Source organism: Stegostoma tigrinum, chromosome 8 (genome assembly GCF_030684315.1).
Source record: "Stegostoma tigrinum isolate sSteTig4 chromosome 8, sSteTig4.hap1, whole genome shotgun sequence".
Lineage (NCBI taxonomy): Eukaryota > Metazoa > Chordata > Chondrichthyes > Orectolobiformes > Stegostomatidae > Stegostoma > Stegostoma tigrinum.
The window spans coordinates 72,710,784-72,736,251 of NC_081361.1; the positions used below are offsets into that span (position 1 = coordinate 72,710,784).

General features: G+C 39.6%; 1 protein-coding gene across 1 annotated transcript in view; it reads right to left on the reverse strand.

The window, feature by feature from the left end:
* Nucleotides 1–25,468, reverse strand: part of ptch2 (patched 2) — a 118,305-nt gene that overhangs the window by 42,391 nt on the left and 50,446 nt on the right. The window contains exons 6-13 of the mRNA XM_048539466.2: nucleotides 20,627–20,822; nucleotides 19,798–19,919; nucleotides 14,343–14,490; nucleotides 6,949–7,080; nucleotides 4,711–4,866; nucleotides 3,502–3,600; nucleotides 2,872–2,997; nucleotides 7–125 (exon numbers count right to left, since the gene is read on the reverse strand). Coding sequence (XP_048395423.2) covers nucleotides 7–125; nucleotides 2,872–2,997; nucleotides 3,502–3,600; nucleotides 4,711–4,866; nucleotides 6,949–7,080; nucleotides 14,343–14,490; nucleotides 19,798–19,919; nucleotides 20,627–20,822 — 1,098 coding nt within the window. The remainder of the gene's footprint in view (nucleotides 1–6; nucleotides 126–2,871; nucleotides 2,998–3,501; nucleotides 3,601–4,710; nucleotides 4,867–6,948; nucleotides 7,081–14,342; nucleotides 14,491–19,797; nucleotides 19,920–20,626; nucleotides 20,823–25,468) is intronic.

Consider the following 25,468-nt stretch of genomic DNA (forward strand, 5'->3'; position numbering starts at 1 on the left):
CCTCACCTAGAAAAGCAGCAAAAAATATCCAGCCTTTTGTCTTCCCGCCGATGAAGATCCAGGCTTAAAATGGCCGGAAAGATGAGGAGCACCATGGCAAAATTAAACACCACCACTATCGCAGCCTGTGATGGACAGTAACAGAAGATATTAGTACTGGAGTAGTACAATTGCAGACGGCCAGTTAGATTTCAACATCTAAATAAAAACCAAAAGAACTGTGGATGCTGTAAATCACAAACTAAAACAAAACTGCTGGAAAAGCTCAGCAGGTCTGGCAGCATCTGTGGAGGAGAAGACAGAGTTAACATTTTGGGTCCGGTTCTGAGGAAGGGTCACTAGACCCGAAAAGTTAATTCTGTTTTCTCCTCTACAGATGCTGCCAGACCTACTGAGATTTCAATGTTTGTCAATCCTGAACTGTGAAAAGCTCTGGATATTAGTCAGGTCGGGGATATGAGGAGAGAGGCTTGCATTTTTGATGCAAATCAGTAGCCCACCATGAAAACTCCACTTTTGCTCCCCCTTACTGGCATTGTTTCTGCTATGCACTTTTCCAAGCAAAATATATTTATTTTGTGTCAAATGCCCTTGGAATTGATTGCACACAGCACTCTTGATTTGCTGACTTAATTGTTACGCTGTCTGGCAAGACCAGCTAAATGTCCCTTTAAGATTCAAAAGCAGCACAATTGTAAACCTATAGCTTCACTGTAGGCCTAGGCCTCAGGCAAAGAGTTCAGAGAACAGCAGTTTCTGATTTCTAACCAAGATATTTCTAGCTTTAAGTGAGTTGTACTACAACTGATTTCCAGACCTCACCAAATCCGTGTACGAAGCCAAAGAAAATATTAAATCACTAAAGGATTTCAAGCAAGAAATCGCTGCTCCCCAAAACTGCCCCCCTCTCCACACCCCCTCCTCTAGATAAACATTAATCTGAAGGGGACTCCTAAGGTCATAGCAGTCTGATGTAAGTGAAAAAGGAGGGGGTGGGGTTGCCTGGGGCAGACATTATAATATGTTATTATCTACCCGACCACCCAGTAAGCTCAGGAAGATCACATAGCTGGAACTGACTTGTAGATGATATATCCCATCATTTATGCCAACTACCTTGGCTGTTCAAGTTGGAGGCCTATTTAAAGGCTGGCCCAGTGTTCAAGCCTGTCAGGTTCTTGCTACTTAATTCCCATTGTATTTTTTTTTCCAACCAGTGACTCCCAGGCTTTGCCAAGTCACCAGTTAAAGTTAGCCAGTAGGACTGCAGTATATTCAGTGCAATTGCATTTAACACATAATACTTTGATTTAGTGACATAGAACTGAAAAACATTTATTTATAGAAGTTTAGTTCAATTTTATATAAGCATTTAAGGACACTTCCCTTAGCCTTTATTTCCAAAAGGACCATTTTGTAAAAGTGAATGGAACTCACCTTTTGTTTACATATTGCCATATGACAGTAATCATACCCCTGAACCGTTCCCTCTCAAAGGCAATTTTACCAAGTAATCCAATTTAAATGTCAATGCTACAAGGATCTGATAGTTCATAAACCTTATTTAGAGAATGTTAAATTCTTAAATACTGATTTCTCAGCTCTTCAAAAGAGCCGGTTTATATCTAACCCACAAACAAGTTAACCCCTTTCTCCAGACTCAAGTGTTAGGATTCAAAGATGTGAGTTCAATGACATTTAAACCAATTCTACTGTTCCCATTTTTTTAAACAACAGAATGAGTAATGTTTCTGCTGTGACCATTCATTCTTCCTCTGGATGCATCTTTTCTTTATTTACTTGTGCCACTACTTTCCCCTTTTGTCTTGCACCATCATCCCTTTGGCACCCCTCTCTTTCACCCATCTTCCCATTTGCTCTTTCCTCCTCAATTTTTTCGAGGCCTTGTTCTATAGAAGGTCATTGACCCAGAACAACCTTTGTTTCTCGCAGATGCTGTCTGGTCTGCTGTGTGATTACAGCATTTTTGGTTTTGTTTCAGATTTCCAGCAAACAGTATTTTTTTTGTTTCGGTGTGTTAACATTAATTTTTAACATGTCTGTGGATGCTTTTTTAAAATCACATTTTTAAATATGTGAACTATGGAGTATTTTATATCAGCCTCCACTGGGTTAGCTAACAGTTTAACTGCAGTAGTCAGTTTCCAAAAGGGAATTACTTCTTGCTGCCATGAGGTTAAACGTTTTAAAAAGTAATATTGGCAATTTGTTTTATAGAGACTGCTGCAGTAAGGAATCGCAAAAACCAGCAGATTGTCCAACGACACCTCCTGGGAAGCTGCAATTATCTGATTTACTCATGTAGAAATGGCCAGCTTTGTAGGAAGAGGGATTCAAAAAGGGGGGAAAAGTACTGAATGTTGTTTTTCTTGATAGTCTCTTATTTGGATAAAGATGTGTGAACTTCCAAATCTAGTGCACTGCCAAGGAAAACAAGTGCTTATATTGATGTCGTGCCAGTCCTGCAATACTGCGACTTTTTCTTTTAATCACAAAGGTTTCAATCATTTCACTCTTTTTTCTCTTCACATCCAAAAAATGAAACCCCTCCTTTCTCACACACCTAATGATAAACTGCCTTGTTGTTTACCAGACAGTTAAGCCCCTGCTGCGGCAGGCATCTGCAGGCAAGCAACAGGGGTGGTGAAGGTAAATTCAAAGGAGCGTGTAACACCTGGAGCAAAAGAATTTCAAAGCCCTAATCTACCCTCATCTCCCCCTACTACCCTTCACCAAGATCCCTCCCCCACAATATAAATACACAAATAGATTGAATATTTCTACGAAAAGGCACAGCCTTTATACTGAGCACTTTCTAAACCATCCAGGCACTGTATATGATTCACTTACCTGTAAGGAAAAAGCACGAAGTGCAGGAATGGGAATCAGAGCAGCCATGAAGAAAGCAATTATGTTATTAATGGACGTGAGGGCAACACTGGTCCCGGTCCGTCTCAAGCATTCTCCTGTCCTGTCCTGTAGCACAGAATAAATTGTTCAGAACAAAGTGCCGTTTAAGTTTTGAACAGCATAAGTTTGATAATACTTACAGGAATAACACACACGAAGACAGACACAAAGACAGAAGTCTTTGTTGCTTTCATTTTGGATGTGGAATCCAGTGACATTCCCAATGTGAATTCACTACAGTCACTAAATGTGAGCTTTTGATAGAATACTTTTTAACTGGGCATTCCTAAGTCATGTTAAGTCAACATATTTACATTACAATCACTTCTATGTGTGCAAGATATGTGTCAGCTCCATGTCACAAGCAGTTCTTCAAGGCTAACATAAAAGGTACTCTTGATTTTCAATAAATAAGTTTGATTCTCTAATTTTTCTAATTTACCAACCCATTAAAACTTGTTGATACAAAAAAATGCTTTCTGAAAAAAACTGCTAATATATCTCTGAGCATCCCAGTAATAAAAATAAAGGAGTAAAGAACTATAGTATTTTAAGCAGATTTGCATTCACCTTGAAAGGAATGTTCTTATTTTGACCAGTCTCAGTGAACGCGTGAGCCAGGAGAAACATGTCATCGACACCAATACCCAGAGCCAGAAATGGTAATACCTAGATCCAAGAAATGGAGAGAAACAAGATCATAAGAAATAGAAAAAGGAGGAAGCTATTCTGCATTTCAGCCTGCTCTGGCATTTAACAAGATCATTGCTGATCTGCATGATTGAGGCCTTAATTCCACTCTCCTGTTTAACCACTATTAACATTAGTTCCCTTGTCAGTCAAAAATCTATCTAACCCAACCTTTAATACATTCGATAATTCAGCCTCTGCTACACTCTGGGGAAGGGAACTGCAATAACTAATGACTGTCTGAAAAAAAGAAATTCCATCTCATCCCTATCTGAAGTGGGTGGACCTTTTCTTTAAACTGTGTTTTCCTGAGTTCTGGATTCCCCTCACAAGGGGAAACATCCTCACAGGGTGTTTACCAAACTCCCTCAGAATCTTGTGTGTTTCAATAAAATTATTTCTCATTTTTGTAAGCGCCAATGAATATAGGTTCAACCTACTCAAGCTTTCCTGATAATCCAACTCTTTCATCCTAGGATTCAGCCCACTGACCCTGGTCTGAACTGCTTCCAATGCAAGCATATCTTTTCCAAATGAGGGACAGCAGACTGTACATACACTCCAGATGTGGTCTCAGCAATGTCCTTTAAATTTTTAGCATAATTTCCACACTTTTATACTCTACCTCCCTTGCAATAAACACCAACATTCCATTTAACTACCCAATTACATGCTGCACATGCATGTTCTCTGTGCCAAAGTAGACAAACTCATATTTTCCCATTTTATATTCCATCTGCCAAGTTTTTACCTACTTACTTAAAGTGCATGTGTAACTTTGAAGATATTTTCTAACCTCCTCCCAAGTTACTTCCCTACCCATCAGCAAATGTGGATATGACACATACGGCACCTTCAAACAAGTCATTAATATGGATGGTAAGTAATTAAGGCCCAGCACTGGCTTAAGCTGACATTTAGTGTTACACACGAATCTATTATGCATAAAATTCACTTAATTCTTTTCAAATTGTAAGCAGCTGACTTTCCTCCCCTGCGCCCCCCCCCGCAAAAGTAATAATTAACGTTGTTAAGTACTATTAGGCAGTGATCCAGGGAAGGCAAAGAGTGAGAGATTGAATTATATACCTGGGTGGTTGCAGCATTGAAGGATATGCCCAGGAGTGAACACAGGCCAAGTCCTGAAGCAACTGACAATGCCACCAAAAGGACTCCAGCTAGTCCCACAGCGCCTTGGGATTTCGAGCAGTCCCACCTCAGCATGGTCACACAAGCATATGCCAACTAATGGAGTCAGAAAAAAAAAAATCAGCATACAACAAGCAAAGAACAAAACAAAAACACAAATTGGAAACAAACATAAATCAGTCAGAGATTTGTGGAGAGAATCAATGTCACAGATGACCATGCTGCAAAGGTGGCTGTGATACATTTTGAAATGTTCTGAGGTTGAAATTACAAATTTTTTCAATGTCACTAGAATTCAAATTGGATCATATATTATTGCACCAATTTTAAACAGGTTAGATTCTTCCATCTGATTGCCATTAAACAAATATCTTGTTTAACACAGAATATCAAAGCTACTGGGACAAGGCTCTTGTGGCACTGTAATACCGTTCCTAACTCTGATCAGCAAGCTCAGTCACTGGGGCTTTTAGCATCACTCACGGAATCAAGCGTGTAATCTACATTGGCACTAAAATACAGCGTGGAGCATGTACGGTACTGTTGAAGATACTATCATGATATTCTGCCTGTGCCTGTGTGGGTTTCCATGGGTGCTCCCGTTTCCTCCCCCAGTCCAAAGATGTATAGGTTACTTAGACTGGCCATGCTGTCCATAGATATGCAGGCTATGCAATATTAGCCATGGTGAGTGCAGGGTTATGGGTTTGGGTGGGGTCTGAATGGGATGCTCTTCAAAGGGTTGGTGCAGCCTCAGTGGGCCAAATGGCGTCTTTCTCTGATGATTCTATGCTGACAGCAAATTGCGGCCTTACCACTCAAAACCTTGCGGTAATGAAAAGTGGAACGAGCTCTCCCTGTGCCTTTGTCAATATTTTTCTCTCAACCAGATTACTTTGTTCATGTGCTGTCAGCGATGCCTAACTGTATGGAGATTGGCTGCCAGCTTTGCATAGAAAACAAGAATGGCTACACCTCTAAGTAATTAGCTGGCTGTCAAGCACTTTGGGATAAAAGTGCACTGTCTTCATGTCCATTTTTAATTAAGGATGCCGATGGCAAGTACTTTGGGATACACTGGCATCATGAAATTGCTCCATTAATGCAATTTTTTTCTTTCTTTAAAATTATATCTATAATCCCGAGCTATATAAAACTAGCCAATTTTCCATATGTGACACATGAAAGTCAAGCCCAAAGTGAAACAGGTTATTGAGCAGGGGGCAATTGGATCAGGATACACTGACAAAGTTCAGTCATTATTTTAAAATATTACTGAAAAAAGTCACACGTTCTCAAAGCTTTTCCTCTTGCACTTCTCAGGACGATTCACAGAATTGACATTTCTTGATGAATATATGAAAAGCTTTGATAAAACGCATCTATTTTTCAGCATTACTCCCAAGTACTAAAAACGACTATTGCATATAAGTACTTCAATTCTATGATTCAATTAATTAACAATATGTAAGCATTGTGCTCGGAAGTACAGGTTCAGGGGTTGGTTATGGAAAAATAAGGCACTGCAGGCCCAATACAAGCCAATGTAATTCCACCAGAAATAAATGGATTTTGGAATTTATAATGTGAAGTTGAGCCAGAGAGATGGTACAAACAAAATGTGAGTATACTGCGAAAGAAAAATACCAAGATGACGCTCCATTTTAAGAATGCCACAAATCTGAAGGGTCAGATGATGTTGATAAAGACGAATGATGTCCCCTCAACTGTTGAGTATTTTCCTAATGTTATCAATCTGCGATAAACTACCGCAGGGTGTTGCATCAGTGAAAGTTGAATCCTTACAGTGCAGATAAAGGCCATTTGGGTCTGCACTGGCGAGCATCCCACTCAGACCACCACATCCTCGGAACCCCATACTTCCCATGGCTAGCCCACCTTGCACATACATCCCCTGGTCACTACAAGGCAATGTGGCATGGCCAATCCACCTAACCTGAACACCTTTGGACTGTGGGAAGAAACCAGAACACATCATGCAGACACGGAGAGAATATGCATAACTCCATACAATAGGTCGCTCAAAGCCGGAATCAAATCCGGGTCCCTAGTGCTGCAAGGCAGCAGTGCTACCCACTGAGACACTATGAGTTTTAGTTTTTTACAGCATTGCATTCAGAATTGACGTTAACATTAAAGAAGTAAAAAGGTGCTCACCATTAGCAAGTATCCTCCAGCAATTCGAATGCCACTGACATCAGAAAAAGACTTCATGATGTCGTTAAGGGTGGTGGTAGAAAAGGCGTGGATATTTTGAGAGGAATTCTGAGGCACCACCTGATGCACTACCTACCAGAAAAAAATCAAATGTGAAGCTAAACACAGCATATTACTTCCCTACTTGGTAGTGAGGTTTATTCTTCTAAAATACGACAGTTCATCATTGCTCTCTGACGGGCAAAGAGCTACCTTGAGTGTTAGTCGGTATGGAATTGCATAGCTGAGCTCTTTGCAGCAGAAGGTTCCAGAGTTGATTACTGGTCTCTGGTGAGTTGGTTGATCTAAACCAGGGTAGGAGTTGATATGCTAAATTGACCCCAATGTTCTGGTTCAGAAGGAGAACAAAGTCGGCTGGCATTCCCACTACTGACTGCAGTGCAAAGGCTCATGTCGAAAGATGTCCTTGTGTGGATGTGTGTTGAGGATGAGAGAACGGCTTGCCAACATTCTCTCAAAAGCAGGACCCTGGAGCTCTTGCAACACATTCGTTCCTACCATGGGTGACACTGATAGCTCAAAAACAGGCCATGGATCAACGTGGGTGCCTTTCTGCTCTACATGGCTCAGTTAAATACGCACACTGCATCTACCAACTTAATCATTGTAGAACCGGAATGGATTTTCAAGAGCATTGATGGTGACTCTCAGATTTTGACGGTAAACTGATGGAGAACAGTCATGTTCCAAAAGAAACGTCCACACCAAGCATACAAAAATTCTTTTAAAGAACCCATCTTTCCAGCATCGTCTCTCAAAATATTGCTGGAAGTATCATTGTGTAGAATCAAGATTTTAACAACTGCACACTCCTTGCCACAACAGTGCAGTTGCCTGTACTTTTGCTTATTTTTAAAGGATCTTATTTGCATAAAAGTTTCAAACAATGGAACCAATTTCTGAAAAATGCTGGGGACAAATATTCAGGGATTCCTTCAGTTAAACAGACGGTATTTAAGCCTTTTCCACATTCACTCAGTACTTTGGAAGATCAGCATAGGGTTATTTACTACAGTCCTCTGAATTCCCAGAATCAACTGGGCCATTATGATACAGAAATTGACTGAAAATGTCTTCTTTGGATCAGTTTTGTAGGCTGTCTGCTGACTACTCAAGAGGTAAACTTGCAAAGGCTTGGAGCCAATTCTTGAATAACACAAGTAAGATATGAGGAGAGAGGAATGAGTAGCCAGGAAGAATAATTCAAATTAAACAAAAAACTTTAGAATGCGTGAATAAAAACTTCGTTCAGGGGACTGAAGCTATTTAAGTTACGAATGAATATCACTAGGTCCTTTCGATTTCAGCAAACTGTTGGAGAAGATTTGAATGTGAATTTAGTATTTTGGAAGAAAATCAGAATATTCCATATTCCTGTGGAGCTTCTTCTAGTTTGCTTCAGTTATCATGTCTTGTCAATAGAGGAAACATAAACTTTGAACATGTCATGGAGCTATCGATTTGTTTTACAGGGTTTATCCAAATTCAAATTTGGAAATCCATCTCTTTTTCTTGGTGTGCTCATTTTAAGCCGGTATTTCAATAAAATACATTATGTTTGAGACTTGACAGCTTGGAATAATGATTGCAGATGCTAAGGATCATTATGGTCAAAGGTCAGGTGAGATCACATGGTCTCTAGAGAAAGCCAAGTTCCTGTCATTCACCACCTAAGCTGCCACAGCAAAAAAAACCGACTACAACCTTGGGATTCAGTGAAACATCTTCCCCGTTTGTTATTCATCCTATCACAACCCAATTGCCTTTCCAAGCAGGCATGCCACAGGCCTCAGGTCCTCTTGCAATCAGCATCTGGGTGTCAGTTATCACCAAACAGCTTGTTCCCATAACTCTCCATCTGTCAGACGCCCAGAATCTGACTCCATGTACAATACAGCTGCAGATTGATGGAAATCAGCCTGATAAGTAATTCCAGCATTTACAGAAACAATTCTCCCGCACACACTGGAATGAATCCAATGGAAGTAAAAAAAGGAGAAAAGCATGTTTGTTTAACGTATTATTTGTGAAAAATACGTAAAATATTTTCCCATAGAAATGAAACCCTGAAACTTAGTTAGAGGTGTTTATTAAACTGAGCCAAGTTGTTTGTTCAATCTTGTACTCTCTGAGCTAACTACTTACTTTTATTGTGCTCAACATCAACATCATCATTAGTTGTACTGTGCACAAAGGTGAACGCCTGGTGGTTTGAAGTGTTTCTGAAATGTGCTGACATGGCTTCCTGTGTGCCACATTTTTATACTGATAAAAGCCCACACATTAAGAATAGCTTCAATAAGGCCAATTTTTCACTTAATTAAGTTTACTTTACACATTTTAAACCTATGTTGGACATTTATGGAACTAGTGTTTATGGATTTCTTTTATGTTTTTCCTTTTCTTTTTGAGACACCTCACTTGGAGGCACTGAAATGATATCTAATTTTCTGATGAAGGGTCTAGGCCCGAAACGTCAGCTTTTGTGCTCCTGAGATGCTGCTTGGCCTGCTGTGTTCATCCAGCTCCACACTTTGTTATCTCAGATTCTCCAGCATCTGCAGTTCTCATTATCTCTTGGTGGAAAAGTCAAATTTGAGCCCAATCAATGAGTACCAGGAATTAATTCCATCAATGGAGCTCAAGTATAGCTTTGTCCTCGCCATATTTACACAGTTGATAGAAATCAGCAATGGAAATCCTCGGTTGACTTACTCTAGTGAAACACTCTGGACAATAGCTCAGTAAGGCGGACAGATTTCCAGCCGCGAAGGGCATTAGTGAACCAGACAGGATTTTGCAACAACTGTCAATGGTCACAGAGTCACCACTAAGCCAGCTTCTTGTTCTAGATTTTTAGTGAATTCAAATTTCACCATTTGCCAAGGCGGAATTCAAACACATGTTCCCAAAGTACTAGCCTAGAGTCCCAGATTACTAGTCAAATGATATTACCAGTAAGCCACTTCCACAAATACAAAGGATTTATAGAATTCCTCTCATTAGCCGTTTCTGGTGTAACATTCCCGTGATCCAACAAATTCCTGAGGTGGATTTTCCTGTATCTGTCCGAGGAGGATTGGAGGGATTTTCCACTCACCACCATACTCCTGGCCATATTTCCACACTGGAACTCATTCTAAGTCACAAATGCGCTCCGCCATGAAGAGGAAACACCTATCCAGCCTATTCAAAATCCTAATTATTTGCTGTACATTTCTTTTCACCGTATTTCCCATTTATTTGCACTGATGGAGAGCTGGCAGTCAGCTACACCCTCCTGCAATGTAACTCACTATTTGCCATAACCAATAACTTAATACCATTAGTAATCTTCATTGTACTTTTTATAAATTCGTCCAAATCATTTATATATGTGAAAAAAAACTCATTCACACAGATCTCTGGTGCATACAGAGTTGGAGCCAAGAGTTAATTTAACCTAATTCTGACACATCTCTGATATGTCACTTAATCAACAATTTCTTCAAAATCCACGTTGACAAATACATCCCTCGTCCAAGCAAATTACTTCTCCAAAAATTAACTTCCAACTTTGAATATTTGAAATATTTCAGTCAAATATTTAACTTTTCTGACACAATTAGATATAGCGCAGTGGATGGGTGGCAATGAGTAACAGCCTATAACTATAATTTAATCTAAGGGGTCTTTAAAAGCAATGTTTCAGTACTTTATGGACATCATATAAATCCTTGGATTAAATTACAGCCACATACACACTGTCTGCCATAGTAGTGAAATCCTATTATTCTGTTGGTTTGGCAGGTAGCCAAATGATCACACTAACTGACTGAACAATATGTCGAGATAGCAATTCCTGATGTGTACTGCTGATTTACAATCCATAATGTTATGTTGAACAGAACTTCTTAGCAGTCAACGGTATTTTAAATGACTTATAAATAACCTCTCAGAGCTTCCTTCTGATTAACTGCTCAACATTTACCATAAAAGATTAATACAATGCTTTCATGTTGTTCTATTTTGCACACAGCCCATCTATTTCCACTGTCTCAGCTCATCTGCTGCTGAAAGATGGCATTTATTATTCTTAGTCTTGACTGTTTCAATGCCATAGAAACATAGAAGATAGAAGCAGGAGAAGGCCATTCAGCTCTTCGAGCCTCCTCTGCCATTCATCTGGTCATGGCTAATTATCCAAATCAACTGCCTAATGCTGTCTTCTCCCCATAACCTATGATCTCATACACCACTTGAGTACATTCAAAGTTTTGGCATCAATTACTTCATGTGGTAATGAATTCTACAAGCTCACCAATCTTTCAGTGAAGAACTATCTCCTCATCTCCATCCTAAATGGTCTACCCTGAATCCTCATACTGTGACCAGTAGGTCTGCACACACCCACTATCGGGGACATTCTCCCTGCATCTATCCTGTCCAATCCTGTTAGAATTTTATTAGTATCTATAAGATCGCACTCCCCCCCCCCATTCATCTGAACTCCAGCGAAAACAGATCCTAATCCAATCAATCTCTCCTCATACGTCAGTCCTGCCATCCTTGGAATCAGCCTGGCGAACCTTTGCTGCACTCTCTCAAGAGCAAGAGCATCCTTCCTCAGAAAAGGAGACCAAAACTGCACACAATATTCCAGATGAGGTCTTACCAACGCCCTGCAACTGCACCAACACATCCCTGCTCCTGTACTCAAGACCTAAATCTTATCACAATGAAGGCCAACATACCATTTGCCTTCTTTACCGCCTGCTACACCTGCATGCTTACCTTCAGTGACTTGTACACAAGGACACCCAGGTCCTGCTGCACACTCCCATTTCCCAATCTACAGCCATTCAAGTTGTAATCTGCCTTCATGTTTTCGCTTTCAAAATGAACAAACTCATATTTGTCCAAATTGTACTGAATCTGCCGTTTATTTGTCCACTCACCCAACCTGTCCAAGATCATGCTGAAGGATCTCTGCATCCTCGTCACAGTCCACTCTCCCACCCAACGTGGTATCATCTGCAAACTTTAAAATGTTACATTTTGTTCCTTCATCCAAATCATTAATATATATTGTGAATAGCCGGGATCCCAGCACTAATCCCTGTGACTCCCCACTAGTTACTCTCTGCCATACTGAAAAGGGCCCATTAATTGTTACGCTTTGTTTCCTCTCTGCCAATCAGTTTTCTATTCATCTAAATACACATACCCCATCCCAAGTGCTTTAATCAGGCACAATAATCTCTTATGCAGGACTTTGTCACAAACACTTTCTGAAAGTGCAAATATATCACATCAACTGGCTACCCCTTGTCAACTCTATTCATTATATTTTCATAGAATTTAAACATATTTGACAACTTGATTTGCCCTTCATAAATCTGACTCTGTCTGATCTTGTCACTGCATTCTAAATGCTCCGCGATAAAGTCCTCAATAATGGATTGAAGAATTTTCCCCATTATCGATGTTAGGTTACTGGTCTAGAATTCCCTGTTTTCTTCTCTTTACCGCCCTTTTTGAGTATTGGAGTGACATTAACCACCCTCCAATCTGCAGGGTCTGTTCCAGAGTTTACAGAATCGTGGAAGATGACCACCAATGCATTCATCATTACTAGAGCCACTTCCTTTAGTACTCTGGGATGTAGATTATCAAGCCCTGGGGATATATCTGCCTTCAATTTCATCAATTTTCCAAGCACCATTACTCTACTAATATTGATCTCACTCAATTCTTCCTTCTTTATAAATTTTACATTCTCTAACATTTTCTGGTATCTGATCTGGTATCTTTTGTGAAGACAGAGCCAAGATATGTATTCAGCTGCTCAGCCATTTCTTTGTTCCCTATTACACATTTCCCATTTCTGTCTGTGTGGGACCTATATTTATCTTCACCAATCTCTTTCTCTTCATGTACCTAGAGAAACTCTTAGTGTCAGTCTTTATGGTCCCAGTAAGCTTACTTTGGTACTGTATTTTTTCCTTCTCAATCAACCTCTTGGCCCTCCTTTGCTGAATTCTAAACTGCTCCCAACCCTCAGAGACATTACTTTTCTCGGTCAATCTGTATGCTTCTTCCTTGGATCGGATACAATCTCTAATTTCCTTTTTGAGCCATGGATTGGCCCTCTGACCCATTTTTCTTTTGTGCGAGACTGAAAACAACAGTTGCTGCAGTTTCCCCATGCATTTCTTGAATGTTTGCCATTGCCTATCCACTGTCATCCTTTCAAGTAACTGTCCCCAATTTATCAAGGCCAACTCATGCCTCATATCTTCATAGTTTCCTTTCTTAAGACTCACCACCCTAGTTTCTGAATCAATTACCTCCCTCTCCACCTTGAAAAAGAATTCTACCATATTAAGGTTGCTCATCCATTCTGGCTGGTCTCTTACATGACACTCATTGAAAGCCTGAAGTTCTCCAAAACTCTGATCTCTACATTTTGATTCATGCCTAGTCCCATTCCCCTATCATCACTGCCCTCACTGGCATACACTGACTCCCAGTGAAACAATATTTTAAAATTATCATCCATGTTTTCAAGTCTCTCCACAACCATGACACTCCCGACATCTGTATCTTCTTTAAGCCCAAATCCTTGTGAAATATGGGAGCTCCTCTACTGCTGGTCTCTTATATATCCCTGATTTGAAATGCCCAATAGTGGTGGCTGCTCCTCAAATTCTTTGCCTATCAGCGCTAGAATACCTACCCCCAAATACATCTCGGGCTCTCTACCTCAGTTTGTTCCTTCAAGGCACTCAAACTGACCTCCATGGAGTAGTTTTTGCTGATCTGACTTAATATCTTCATATGTGGCTCAGCTTTGTACTTGGTCTTATAACACTCCTGTGAAGTAAAACTGGGATGGTTTATGTGTTAAAGAGGTTCCACGAATATAATTTGCTGTTGTTGTTATTATCATTCCACTCATTGTTCTCAACATTCCCAGTGGAGTTGTTTCAAACTGCTCCTGAATGCTGCATAGTCTCAGGGGTTATCTTTACAATTAACCAGCTATGGACAATAACCAGTCTATTTGTGCTATTGTTTTTGATTCACATACAGGAGTGTGTAGATCAACGACCAAGCAGTTACAACTCAGGCTGCTTACTATGGACACATTAGAATAAGATAACAAAGCAGTTTGTGATGTCTATATCATTAAGGTTGAAGGAGCCATTGAGTTGTCTCCATTGCTTCTGCTCCCTTTCTCTTCAAGCAGGATGAAGTCCTTATTTGTGGAATCAGTTCAATCAATGCTTCATTTACCCTGCTATGCTTAATGAGTCCAAAGTAAAAACAAAAAACAGAATACTGAAGCATACCTCTACGAACTTCCGCTGCCAGCTTTCCAGAATAGCTGTTGCCTTCTCCTGGTTCCAGTTGATATCATGGATCTCATAATCATCCTTGAAATGTTCATGAAGTTGTTTGGGGCTCATCAGTAGATACATGGTCTGGAGAGCTTCAGCACTTCAGTAAAGAAACAAAGGGATAAACAAAAAGTGTATTTAATAAACATATATAAAGGAAGACTTGTAATTCTATAGCACCTTTTCAGCCTTCAGAATATTGCAAAGGATTTTCACGACCAAATGAAGTATTTTAAATTGTAAAATTTACTGCTAGGTCAAAGTAAATTAGAAAATCTTTAAAATGAAAACTGCACCACTGGGGAGACTGTGGAATTCTATTATCTATCTATTAGTAATGCTGATATAAACAATTTTTTTTATTTCAGAAGCAAGCCGTCCTTAAGGTCAAGCAATTGAACTTTTGTTGGATCACTTTGGTAGCAGTGTATGGGAGTTCCAACATGATAGAATATGCCCACTCACAAGTTTTCTATACCATATGGGGTGGGATGGAGTCATCAACATGCTTCCATCTAGGATGAGGGAAAAAAGACTGTGCTAACAGTCACTTGTATGGATGCTTTTACTCCCTCAGTAAAACATCGATTCATTATCTTGCACTCTTTGCTCAGGACATTTGGAATGGCAAAATCAAGAAAAAAGTGACCACACACACTCACAAGCGCACAGGTACTTAGCCCAGACATCACACGTGGTCAGTGTTCAGGCAGCCCATATCATCTGGGACAGAAACAGAAGCTCAGTTCCAACTCCTGATTCCTGACCAGTGATATCTGCTCAAAGCATGGATATCAGATGACAGCAGGAATAAGCATGGCTGTGAAAATCTCCATAATCAACCAGCCTGTTGACATTTTTACAAGGCGATTGCACCTTGATCAAAGTACAGGATTGCTCATAATCTCTGTGGAACTGTATGCTATCAACAAGCAGGATAAGAGGGAAAATAAAAAGACAATTTCAAATGATTTGAAAACAAATGGTATTGCTGAAGGTTAATTGTGAAGCATTACAAATGGCTCAGTGCGGCCTTTCAATCAGTAATCATGTTACTAATCAGAGCATTGGGTTGGTTAATCTCAGCACAGACAGGAATAGACAATTAACCTTAACATTGATGGCCATATTGGAAACTTAGCTAGTGCCTAATTGTGATCGAGGAGAACCATAGTTGATTAGGTGACTGATGTTCAATATCAGGTCTAATTTATCTGACTAATGGTTAACTAAAGGAGATATTGGAGGATGCCTCTTACCCACAATACTGTGCTCGAGGAAGGAGGTAATGGGAGGAGAAAAAAATGGTCAAGGTAAACAAATGAGCGTGGACAGAAAGTATTTTAGGGAAGATTAATGTATCACCGCGGAAAGTTAGAAGATGCCTGGATTTTCTTCTTCTCAACAAGCTCAGGGTCGCGTTCTTAATCATCCATCCTGGCTTCTTTTACATGTTATTTAATCACATTTTCATGTACTAAGTCTGAAACATTAGACTTAGGTCGGGTAGCCTATTAACAGCCTTGAGAGATGACAGGTCAGCATAGTAGAATTCTTCCCAATCTCCTAATAATATCATCATTTGCTGGCAGTTCCATCATGGAAAATGCAGAGTTGCATGTGCAAATTCAGTTTGTGCTTTCCGCAACTCGGCAGCCTGTTTGCTTGGCACATTGACAATCATAATTCAAAAGTGCAAAAGTAGGATATCATAAATCATATCACAAAGTAATGCTTCCAAGTCATTCATGGCCTGTTTAAAGGGATTGTACCATATCCATGGAGATTTCCCAGGTCATATTTCCAGGCAAAGGACCAACTTTGCTGTACTTTTGTTCATTTCAGCTTGGTTTTAGATAGATGGAGAAATAGGATCAAAAGTATTAGAATTGCATATCATTCCATTCAATCTTTTAGTGACCAGAAATATTTTGTTTATATAATTTGAAATGATCTGTTGTGCTCCCTTTAGGTTTCCCTCTTTCTAGAATTAAACACTACTCCCCAGATAGTCATAGAGTTAGACAGGAAGATTAGTTGCCAATTTCTACCAGTGCCTTTTTTGAAGAGGTTGCTGGAAGATGTAAAATGGTAATCTTTGATTAGCCCAAGAAGAGACAAACTGATGGGCTTGTATAAGAAGCTCCAAGCTAGTAAACTACCAGTTCTGTTAGTGTTTTATGGGACTGACATATCGTGTCACTGCAAAACTAAATTTCAACTGACTGCATTAAAAATAATGATTTCCATTAATTAATAATGGAAGCAAAATAATGTTTTCAGTAATACCAATTAACATGCACCAAAAGTGACAGTTGTCCTCAAAGAGAGAATTTCACAGGCACGATCTTTTTTAAAACTTAAAGGAGTTATAGAAGTATTTTTAAAATTATGTTATCATCTTTTCTATCCTCCATTCTGTTATAATATTGAGCACAGATGGTAATTAAGTAAAATTAAAACAAAAGAATGCTGGACATAACTATATGTCAGGCAACATTTGATGACATGAAACTTTTAAGGCCCAGATTCACACCACTAGGAAGAACATCTCCATTGTGCAAAAACGGGGGGAAACATTGTAATTTTAAGACCTGCACCACCACCACCAGCTGCCCAAGACATCCCTCTAACAAACCCACGCTGATCGTTCCTGATCAATCCTTGCCTCTCCAAGTGAAGATTAATGCTCTCCTTCAGAATTTTCTCCAACAGTTTCCCTACCACTGAAGTGAGACTCACTGGTCTGTAACTCCACGGTTTATCCTTGCCACCCTTCTTGAAAGTGGAACCACATTACCTGTCCTCCAGTGCGTTGGCCCCTCTCTTGTGGCCGGAGAGGAATTTAAATAAATCATTTTAGCATAAGTAGGTGAAGATGGAAAGTGTGGTTACTTTAAGTAGACACTATGTTGGCATGAGTGTAAGAGGAGACATGGGGTACAGGTAGTTGGGCATAGGGAGTATGAAGGGCCATCAAGGATGGGTAGAGTGGCATCAGATGGTATGGGTGGGGCATGGGTAGTGTAAGGTGGTGAGCCAAAATGAGAAGGTGGTATGAGGACTAGAGGAATGTTTTCCATCACCTTCATTTTTGGACTCTGGGCTGCAGCCTGAGGCAGGCTTTCTGTTCAGTTCACCTCAGAATTCAGCAGCTTCCTCAACTCTTTCCAGGTCACCTGGCCCAAATTTCAATCCAATCTACACTTCTAGATCTAATATTGGGGAATGAGGGCAGCCATACGATGTCAGAACAGAAGTAAGCCATTCAAACCATTGAATCTGCTCCTCCATTCAATGAGATCATGACTGATCTGTTACTCCTTAATTCCACTTTCCTGTCTTATCCTCATAACTTTTGATTCCCTTATGGAATAGAGTCTTGTTGAGGATTCCTGAAGGCTGCAATGGAAACAATTGAACTGAAATGACCACTGTGGCAAGATCCAAAGCATACCTGAGTAAATCCCAGAGGTTAACAATGAACTTTTTCAATCCCTAAGGGGTCTAAGGTTTTTGCCTAATTTTAGAGGGGACTTAAGAGGCTTTTCCAGTCCCAAAGGAGATCAATATCCTTTCTCACTCCCACAGGGTCAATAACATTTGCAAATACAGAAGCGTTAACAACTTCTCTGAAGTGAGAAAAAGACACCCACTACAGCTGAAGGGATTTTTTTTTGACAAGCTCTTTTTCTCAGTACAGGAACCTGACAAGATCTCAGAGAAACATATGAGGCCAATACAGACGGCTGCTGATGAAGCCTTTTGCAGCTCCCAGTGTTCTGACCATTGACATTATTCCATTACCAATATCAATTGGCTTTTATGTCTTTGGGGACAGCCAGCAAGGGATTTCTACCTACACTGCACTCCATGTGGCACTGGAATGGGAATCATAAAATTTCAGGCTATACATCCTTACTTATATCAATGTAGCCTCTGCATCGCCTCTTTACCATAGCTCTTCTAAAGACATTATTTCCACTCAGAAACAAAGAGGCAGAAGGATGTTAAAATTAACATTTCATTGAAATAGTTTGACATTTTTAATATAAATTACATTGGTGATAATGCTCCTTTGAAAGGAAAACCCAGAGATGTGATTCTTTATTTTAAAATGATTCCTGATAATAAAGCTGCTTTTTCAAACAAGGGTTTCAATGACAAGACCCTCCTTTCTTTAAAACAGACTGATGGTGAGGCTTGCTCTTTATGACTGAAAGAGTGATGTAAGAGGCAGGATTATATGACCATCGACTTACTGCAGCTGGCTACTCCAGAGATCAGGTCAAAGGGCAGCACTGATTACCCTTGCAAGGAATTCCTTTGCAATGTGGTTACTGGAAGGCAAATCAGCCTGAGTTAGACTTTAACCCTTTCAAAACCACTCGGGACCAAAACTAAACAAGCCTAACATTATGAGAAATAATACTTCTGGGTTTGTGTAATGAGGCTACCAGCTGGCTACTTCTAATCAGTTAGTTTCCAAGTGGCATGTTCCTCAGGCTATTTCACAGTGGGGCTAGTACCCCAGAGGCAGTTCTGACCAATGAACAGCCTGGCAACTGTGACTGTGCCAGCCTGAACCACCTGTCAATGGCATGCACACATTTTAACATTAATTTGTAAAGCACACGTCTTCCCTTGGATTAACAGTCATCTTGAGATTCAAGTCATTATTCAATTAAACTGAAACAGCAATGTGGCTTCATTCTGCAGACAAAAGGGCCATGCTTCAGTGAATCAGAATGCTGATGTTGTCCATGTCTCAGCATCTTGTTTCACAGATTAACTGCAAAGCTGAGCACTAAACTATTCCAGAAATATTGTATCTTACTTTGCAACTTCAAACAAATATCTACTTGCGCACCATGAAATATGCTTTCTCACTTTTTTTACCCATGCAGCCTTGCTGATTGGGTTGCCAGGAGTAGTAATTTTCAGCCAATTAGAGATGGTTTCTACTGCAGGCTCAGGGCCCCCTTCAATTCACTGGGTGGTAAAATCTTTCAGAGTGGAGGGAGATCGAAAATAGAGGGAGGGTGGGTTTCTAATCACCCACTGTAGCTTTTGCAGGAAAGCCATAGATAACCATGAATAAATAGCTCACATTTATCAGTGGGGAGAGTTCTGCTAAAGATGCCCAATGGAAATTAATTTCTGTTATACTTACTAGTCTCTTAAGGCAGAAAAGTGACTTCCATACAATCAGAGATCGTGGGAACAGCTGATGCTGGAGAATCTGAGGTAACAAGGTGTAGAGCCGGATGAACATAGCAGGCTGCTTGGCCTATTCCACATAATCAGCCCGGTTTTGGAATCAAGTTGCAGCTTCAAACCTCTACCTAATGGTACCCCTTAGGGCAAATTCTAACTCCTTTCATTTTTCTTTTCCCTCTCGCCTTACCTCAATAATACATTCTGGGCATCCTTCTTCATACCACCCAAAATCAGCTCCTCTTGCCAATGCATAAACTTCTTTGAGAACCCATGGCAGCCTCCAGTTAATTCTATTGGAATATTAGGAGCCTGTAACAATGTAAAAGATATGCTTAATTCACACTTGATTAACTTGTGGTCTTTCTTTGTTCCAACTAAAGTAGCAACATCTAATTTCAAATGGAAAGTCTGATGGTAAGCGGGATATCATTACTTCTTTGCAAAATATACGTAGATACCTCGCATGCTGACCATTAACCTATAGGTAGTGCCTCACCTTGATTACAAATATCTGTCTTTGGAGAGTTCTAATTTCCTATTCCAAAACTTCTTATGAGCACTTTCACTAAGTATTTAATGCAGAATGGATAATTTGGCCCACAACTGCCAAACAGTGCAGGTTTAGCCAAATACCCAAACTAACCAGGTTTAGACCGTTTCAAACATTGGGTCAAAACCATTATTAGAAAGAAATTTATATTCTTATCATTCTTGTCTAGATTCAAAAACCAAGGGTCAAAAAGTGAAAAGTTAACAATATTAATAAATTTCATTTGGCTTCTTAATAGAACACATTAACTGAATGAAGGTTATGCTGAATACTGGAATACTCTGCAAGTGAATGATACACCAGCCCTAACTGTCACAAACAATAAGGTAAATTCTGCTCTTTTGCATTTTGTACTACATCGTGCACTTGAGCTGAGCCCAAATGTCCATATTACTCCTTGGGAGTGCTGAAGGCCAAAGTTAACCTCAAGACAAAAGGTATGGAAGCTTAGGATAAAAGAGCTCACCTCCAGTGACTTTTTGTTTCGGGCAGTCATAGGACATTCTGTGTCATCTGGTTGTAAGCAAGGTCTATCCACGTAAGCATGTCCTACTTCAGCCTTGTCAAGCATCTCCCTGAATCCATCCAAAGACGTAAATTGTCCCAGTTCATCTAGAAGCTGCACAGGGTCAAGGTTCATCCACTGAATATCTGGTTTCCCTCTGTTTAACAAAGATTAATTATTAATTTTTTCTTAACCAATACATAGACTCCACCTCCAACTGATGCCCAACTCTCTAGTAATCTGAAACATATAGCCTAGAAACAGATTAAGGAACCAACTCTGTGGGAATTATATTATTAGCATGCAAGGTCAACTCTCATCAAGTTTTCACTAAAAATTAAATGGGACAGCTCGTAGGCCATTTGTTGGGTGCTCAATCAATAAGCTAAACATTCAAAAGCAGTCTTGATTGCCAAAATAATCTTGATGGTTCTCCTAAATGCCAGCAGATGGAGTGCTGCACTGAATTTTATAGAGAATAAATCAATGATGAAAAATCTTCTTAAAACACAGCACTATCAAAACTTCAAAGAAGAAAATCATTAGGGCACAATATCTTTCTGCTGTGAACAAGCATCACAAAACCAATGTCCTCACTCATGGTGATGAATCTAAAATGCCTTAAGAGTTCAGGTGGTCTCCAATTATGGTTGTAGCAGCATACAAGTAGATTTCCATGGAAACCTAGTTACAGTGGGTCTCTCCCTAGTCTGGTGATGTCCTGGTTGGCTTTTATGGGTGCTGAAGACTAATTAAATGGATTAGCAAGCATGAGGATACTGGGGTCTTGCATTGCTCAAGATCCTATTGAATCAGTGGATGCTGGCATATTGCTGTACTGGAAATGTATCAGCATTTACAAGGTATACAGTCCATCAAACACTGAAAATCATGATTTAAAAAATATTTTGTATTGCTAAACCTCCATTTTAATGAGGTGGTGGGAAAGGAGGCCTGTAGATCATTTGGTAACCGCTTAATTCATAGGAAGACAAGTGGTGAAATGTCAGGCTAGTATGAGCAATTTAGCACTCACTGGAGATGGATCCAAAATACCACTTGTACCTGAATATCCCATGCAAATGAGGTGTTTTCCAACTAGTTTTATTGAGGTCAAAGTTGCTGGAAGATGTCATCAATGCGATCCTAGAGCCAATGTACAGCATCATGGACACTGCCACTCATTTAGCCCCTCTCCTATTTCTATTATCTAAGCCATTTGGATTCTGTTACTAGCACTTGTCCTCCTGCTAACAATATTACTAGTTTTGGAATTCGTAGCCAGGTGTTACAAATGCTTTGTTCTATTTTACAAATTCTGTGCAGAAGCCCTCTTGTGATGCAGTGGTAATGTCCCAACCCCTGGACCAGGAGGCCTGGGTTAAAGTCCCACCTGTTTCAGGTGTGAGTAATGCCATTTCTGAGCAGGTTGATTAGCAAAAATAATAAAAAACACAAATTCTGAGCCAAATTTGTTCAAAGCTTCTAGTAAACTAGTTTTTAATTTTTTTTCAATATAACCAAGCAGATGTTATTTACACAGGGAATCTCAATATCAAGGTTCCTATCAAATGGGCAAGTCTGACCATCAAGACCTTCTAAAAATTGTTTTTCTGTCAAATGGTTGATTCCGTTGTGAGATAATTCTATTTGAACTATGAATCAGTAAGACAGTGTGTGTGTACTGGAGGAGTTACAAGGCAAGACATTATAAGGAAGATGAATTATTATTAACCTTGGGAACCTTTACACTTTTTATTTCATCTGTTGTCATTTTAACTGTGGACACTAATTCATTACATCCCCACTGAAGATTCAGCAGCTAATCAAAGTCAATTCAACTGATGGTGTTATTTCAACCACTGAATAAAAATGGCTACTGACCAAAAAATTTAAAAATAGACACTGAAGGAAAAAACATTACTAGCAGTATTTTTTTTAGTTATTCAATTCATAGTGATTGCGAGACTCCCTCTTTATGGAAGTGACAATATCTGTTTAAAAATGAAAAACATATGGATGAAGAATTCTTGTATAAATTGGCTACAATCAGTAAACAGAAGAAATCCCACCCCGCCTCCCCACCTTGTCAGTAAGTTCATTTGATCGCTTCAGTTATTTCACTTTTCTAATGTAAGTCTCAGTGGATAAGGTAACACAACAGGTAATTAATGAAACTGTTTATCTTGAAAGGAAACAATCTACAATCACTTTCTACAAACAGGAGGCACACTGCTGTCATTGATGTTTTCCAAATGGGAAACTCATGCACCACACCTGCCCCCAGCTTTTATAGAAAATGGGCAAATAAATCAGGGGACCATACAGATACAAACGTTCCTGAAATTTAGAATACTGATTTCCCATATCTATTGTATACTTTATTTCTAATATCCTCCTGGAAATTGACAAAACATTCAGAAGTGGTCTATAGGTAAGTATTTCCTCTTGACAATGCTTACCCATGGTGATACCTCCTCCTTTAAGCCTATATCATTGCCAGATGCAGAGTAAAAGACCATGTATTATCCTATTATGGAGGAACAAAGTGAGGGAAAGCCTAATCAGGCTGCGGTGCCCACTCGTATTTCTTAACTTTGTGCAGTGAGACATGACAATTACTGGAGAACTCTCAAATGTCTTGATATTACTGGCGTGTGGTTTGTCTTGGGTCATTTTAAATTCCTGCAGTGAATGAAGGGAAGGGATCATCTCCTCCTCCTTTGACATGGTGATATCGGGATGGTTAATGATGTATGCTTGTTAGTTAAAGGACTGACTAAACTGTAATAAGAAGCAGCCCAAAATGAATGAGAGGCAGCCTCATACTGTGAGCTTTTCTGTTTGCAAGTTTTATACTTGATGGAATAAGACAAATGGCTCACTGCAGCATTAAGCTACAAAAACACTGGAAAACTAAATAAAAATTAAGGAATAAAATATGTTAAAACTAAAAAATAGTTTTAACATAAACACAAACAAAACACCAATAGAACTGTCTTGTCATTCAATAACAGCGAGCAAATGTACTAATGTACTTGTATGAAATTGCCCCATTAAAATTTCATAAGTTTCTTGGTTAAAATAATAGAAAAAACAGCTTCATACTAACATGCTACCATTTCACACAGAAGCGGTGCACAATAATTAGCTTAACACCAGGCAGAAATAATTGTATAAAAAATTTTGTTATTCGATGTGGCAAAACATTCAGATTTTTTTCCATCATTAGTGCTTCTTTAAAAATGTGATTATAGAGTCTTCCTGTTTAAGCTCTCCAACTCTGCTGCATTTAGGTGGCACTTTAATGAATCAATTTTCCTTCAGTGGGCACTGTCCACCTGCACATATCCAGGCTATGTGTAAGGCCCGATCAAATTAATTTTTCATTAAAGGTCGTTCCTCTAAATAATCAGATTACGACCCACAAACAGAGCCTTGCGGTCTCCAACACTGGCCGCCACTCTTGATTGTGTCTCTCCCCCTCCCCCAATGTGCTCGTTCCTCCTCCCACTCACCATGTAACAGCTCTCTTCTCAGCCACATTAAATCATTAATCTCTTCATCTGTAAAATATCCTTTTGTACGGTTTTCTCCCGCCACCACAAAGAGTGTCTTTTTTTTCCTCTCTCTCTTTCTTTCTTCTCATTTCAGTGCATTTCAATACCCAGTGCTGCCAGCTCATCTCCATTTGGGAGCCAAGTGGAAAACCGGACTCAGGGAAGCAGGATAGAAGAGGTTCCTATACGATGCTCACACCCTCCGTCCCCAGATTGCCTCACTCCATTCCGACAAGACCTAATAAAGTTCTTCAGAACTGTCAGGTCTCTCCTAGTTACTTTACTGGAAGTCGGGTGGGAGGGGGTGGGGAGAAGTAAGATAATCTATTGTCCTTTTTATTCCAAGCCTTTCGGTAACATTTACATAAGCTAAAACACTTGGTAACTCAAGTAAATAATGATAAAATGTTACTTTGATGAGTTATAGAATACCAGCCATCACAGAGTGACTATTTTAAGCATTAAGTCTGAAAAAATGAAAATACAAAAGCTTTCAAGCTATCATCTAACAACTGAAGTCAAGTAACTGTCTAAAACTTGCTCCTCACCGTCTGCTTTTATTTAATATCTTAAATACATGCTCTATATTAAAACAGCAGAGCGAGGCTCTTAAGCGAGTAGCGTTACAGCAAGCCCCACTAGTGTCAAGCAGTGAATAGCGGAGTAGCAGAGGGCTACAAGAAGAAGAGGGCAAGATAAACTCTAATGCAGTAAAATCTTGCATTACATTCAGTGTTTCAAGATGGCACCAGGGCATTGCAATATTTTGCGTTTTGTACATGAAAACATATTTCACTGTGTTTTTATGTATGTGGGACTATAAATCAAAGTCTAATCTAACACAGGCCAAGAGATAGTTAGAGAGGGGTGCGCTTTATTACATTTCTATAAGGTCAGTGACAAATCAATCAATGCTGATTAGTGGCGGAATGCAGTGCCTTAATAATGTCTGCACAAGTGGCAATCACTGGCATTATCACCATAGGTTTAAAGTATTATTGGCAAATAAACAGGACAACTGAATAAGTCAGACTATGTTTCACTGCATGGATTCTGTGGATTTAAGGGCATTTTGGAGAATGGGTTCTGAAATACCATCCTGCTTCCCCAGAGAACCATCAAGCCAGTGGTCTTCCAAAGAATCCATGACAGACACTGATGAAATGCTATGGATTACAAATAACTCGATATTTCAGTGTTGGCCACATGTCTGTAAAGGAAACTTGTGAAAGGAAAGGAAACT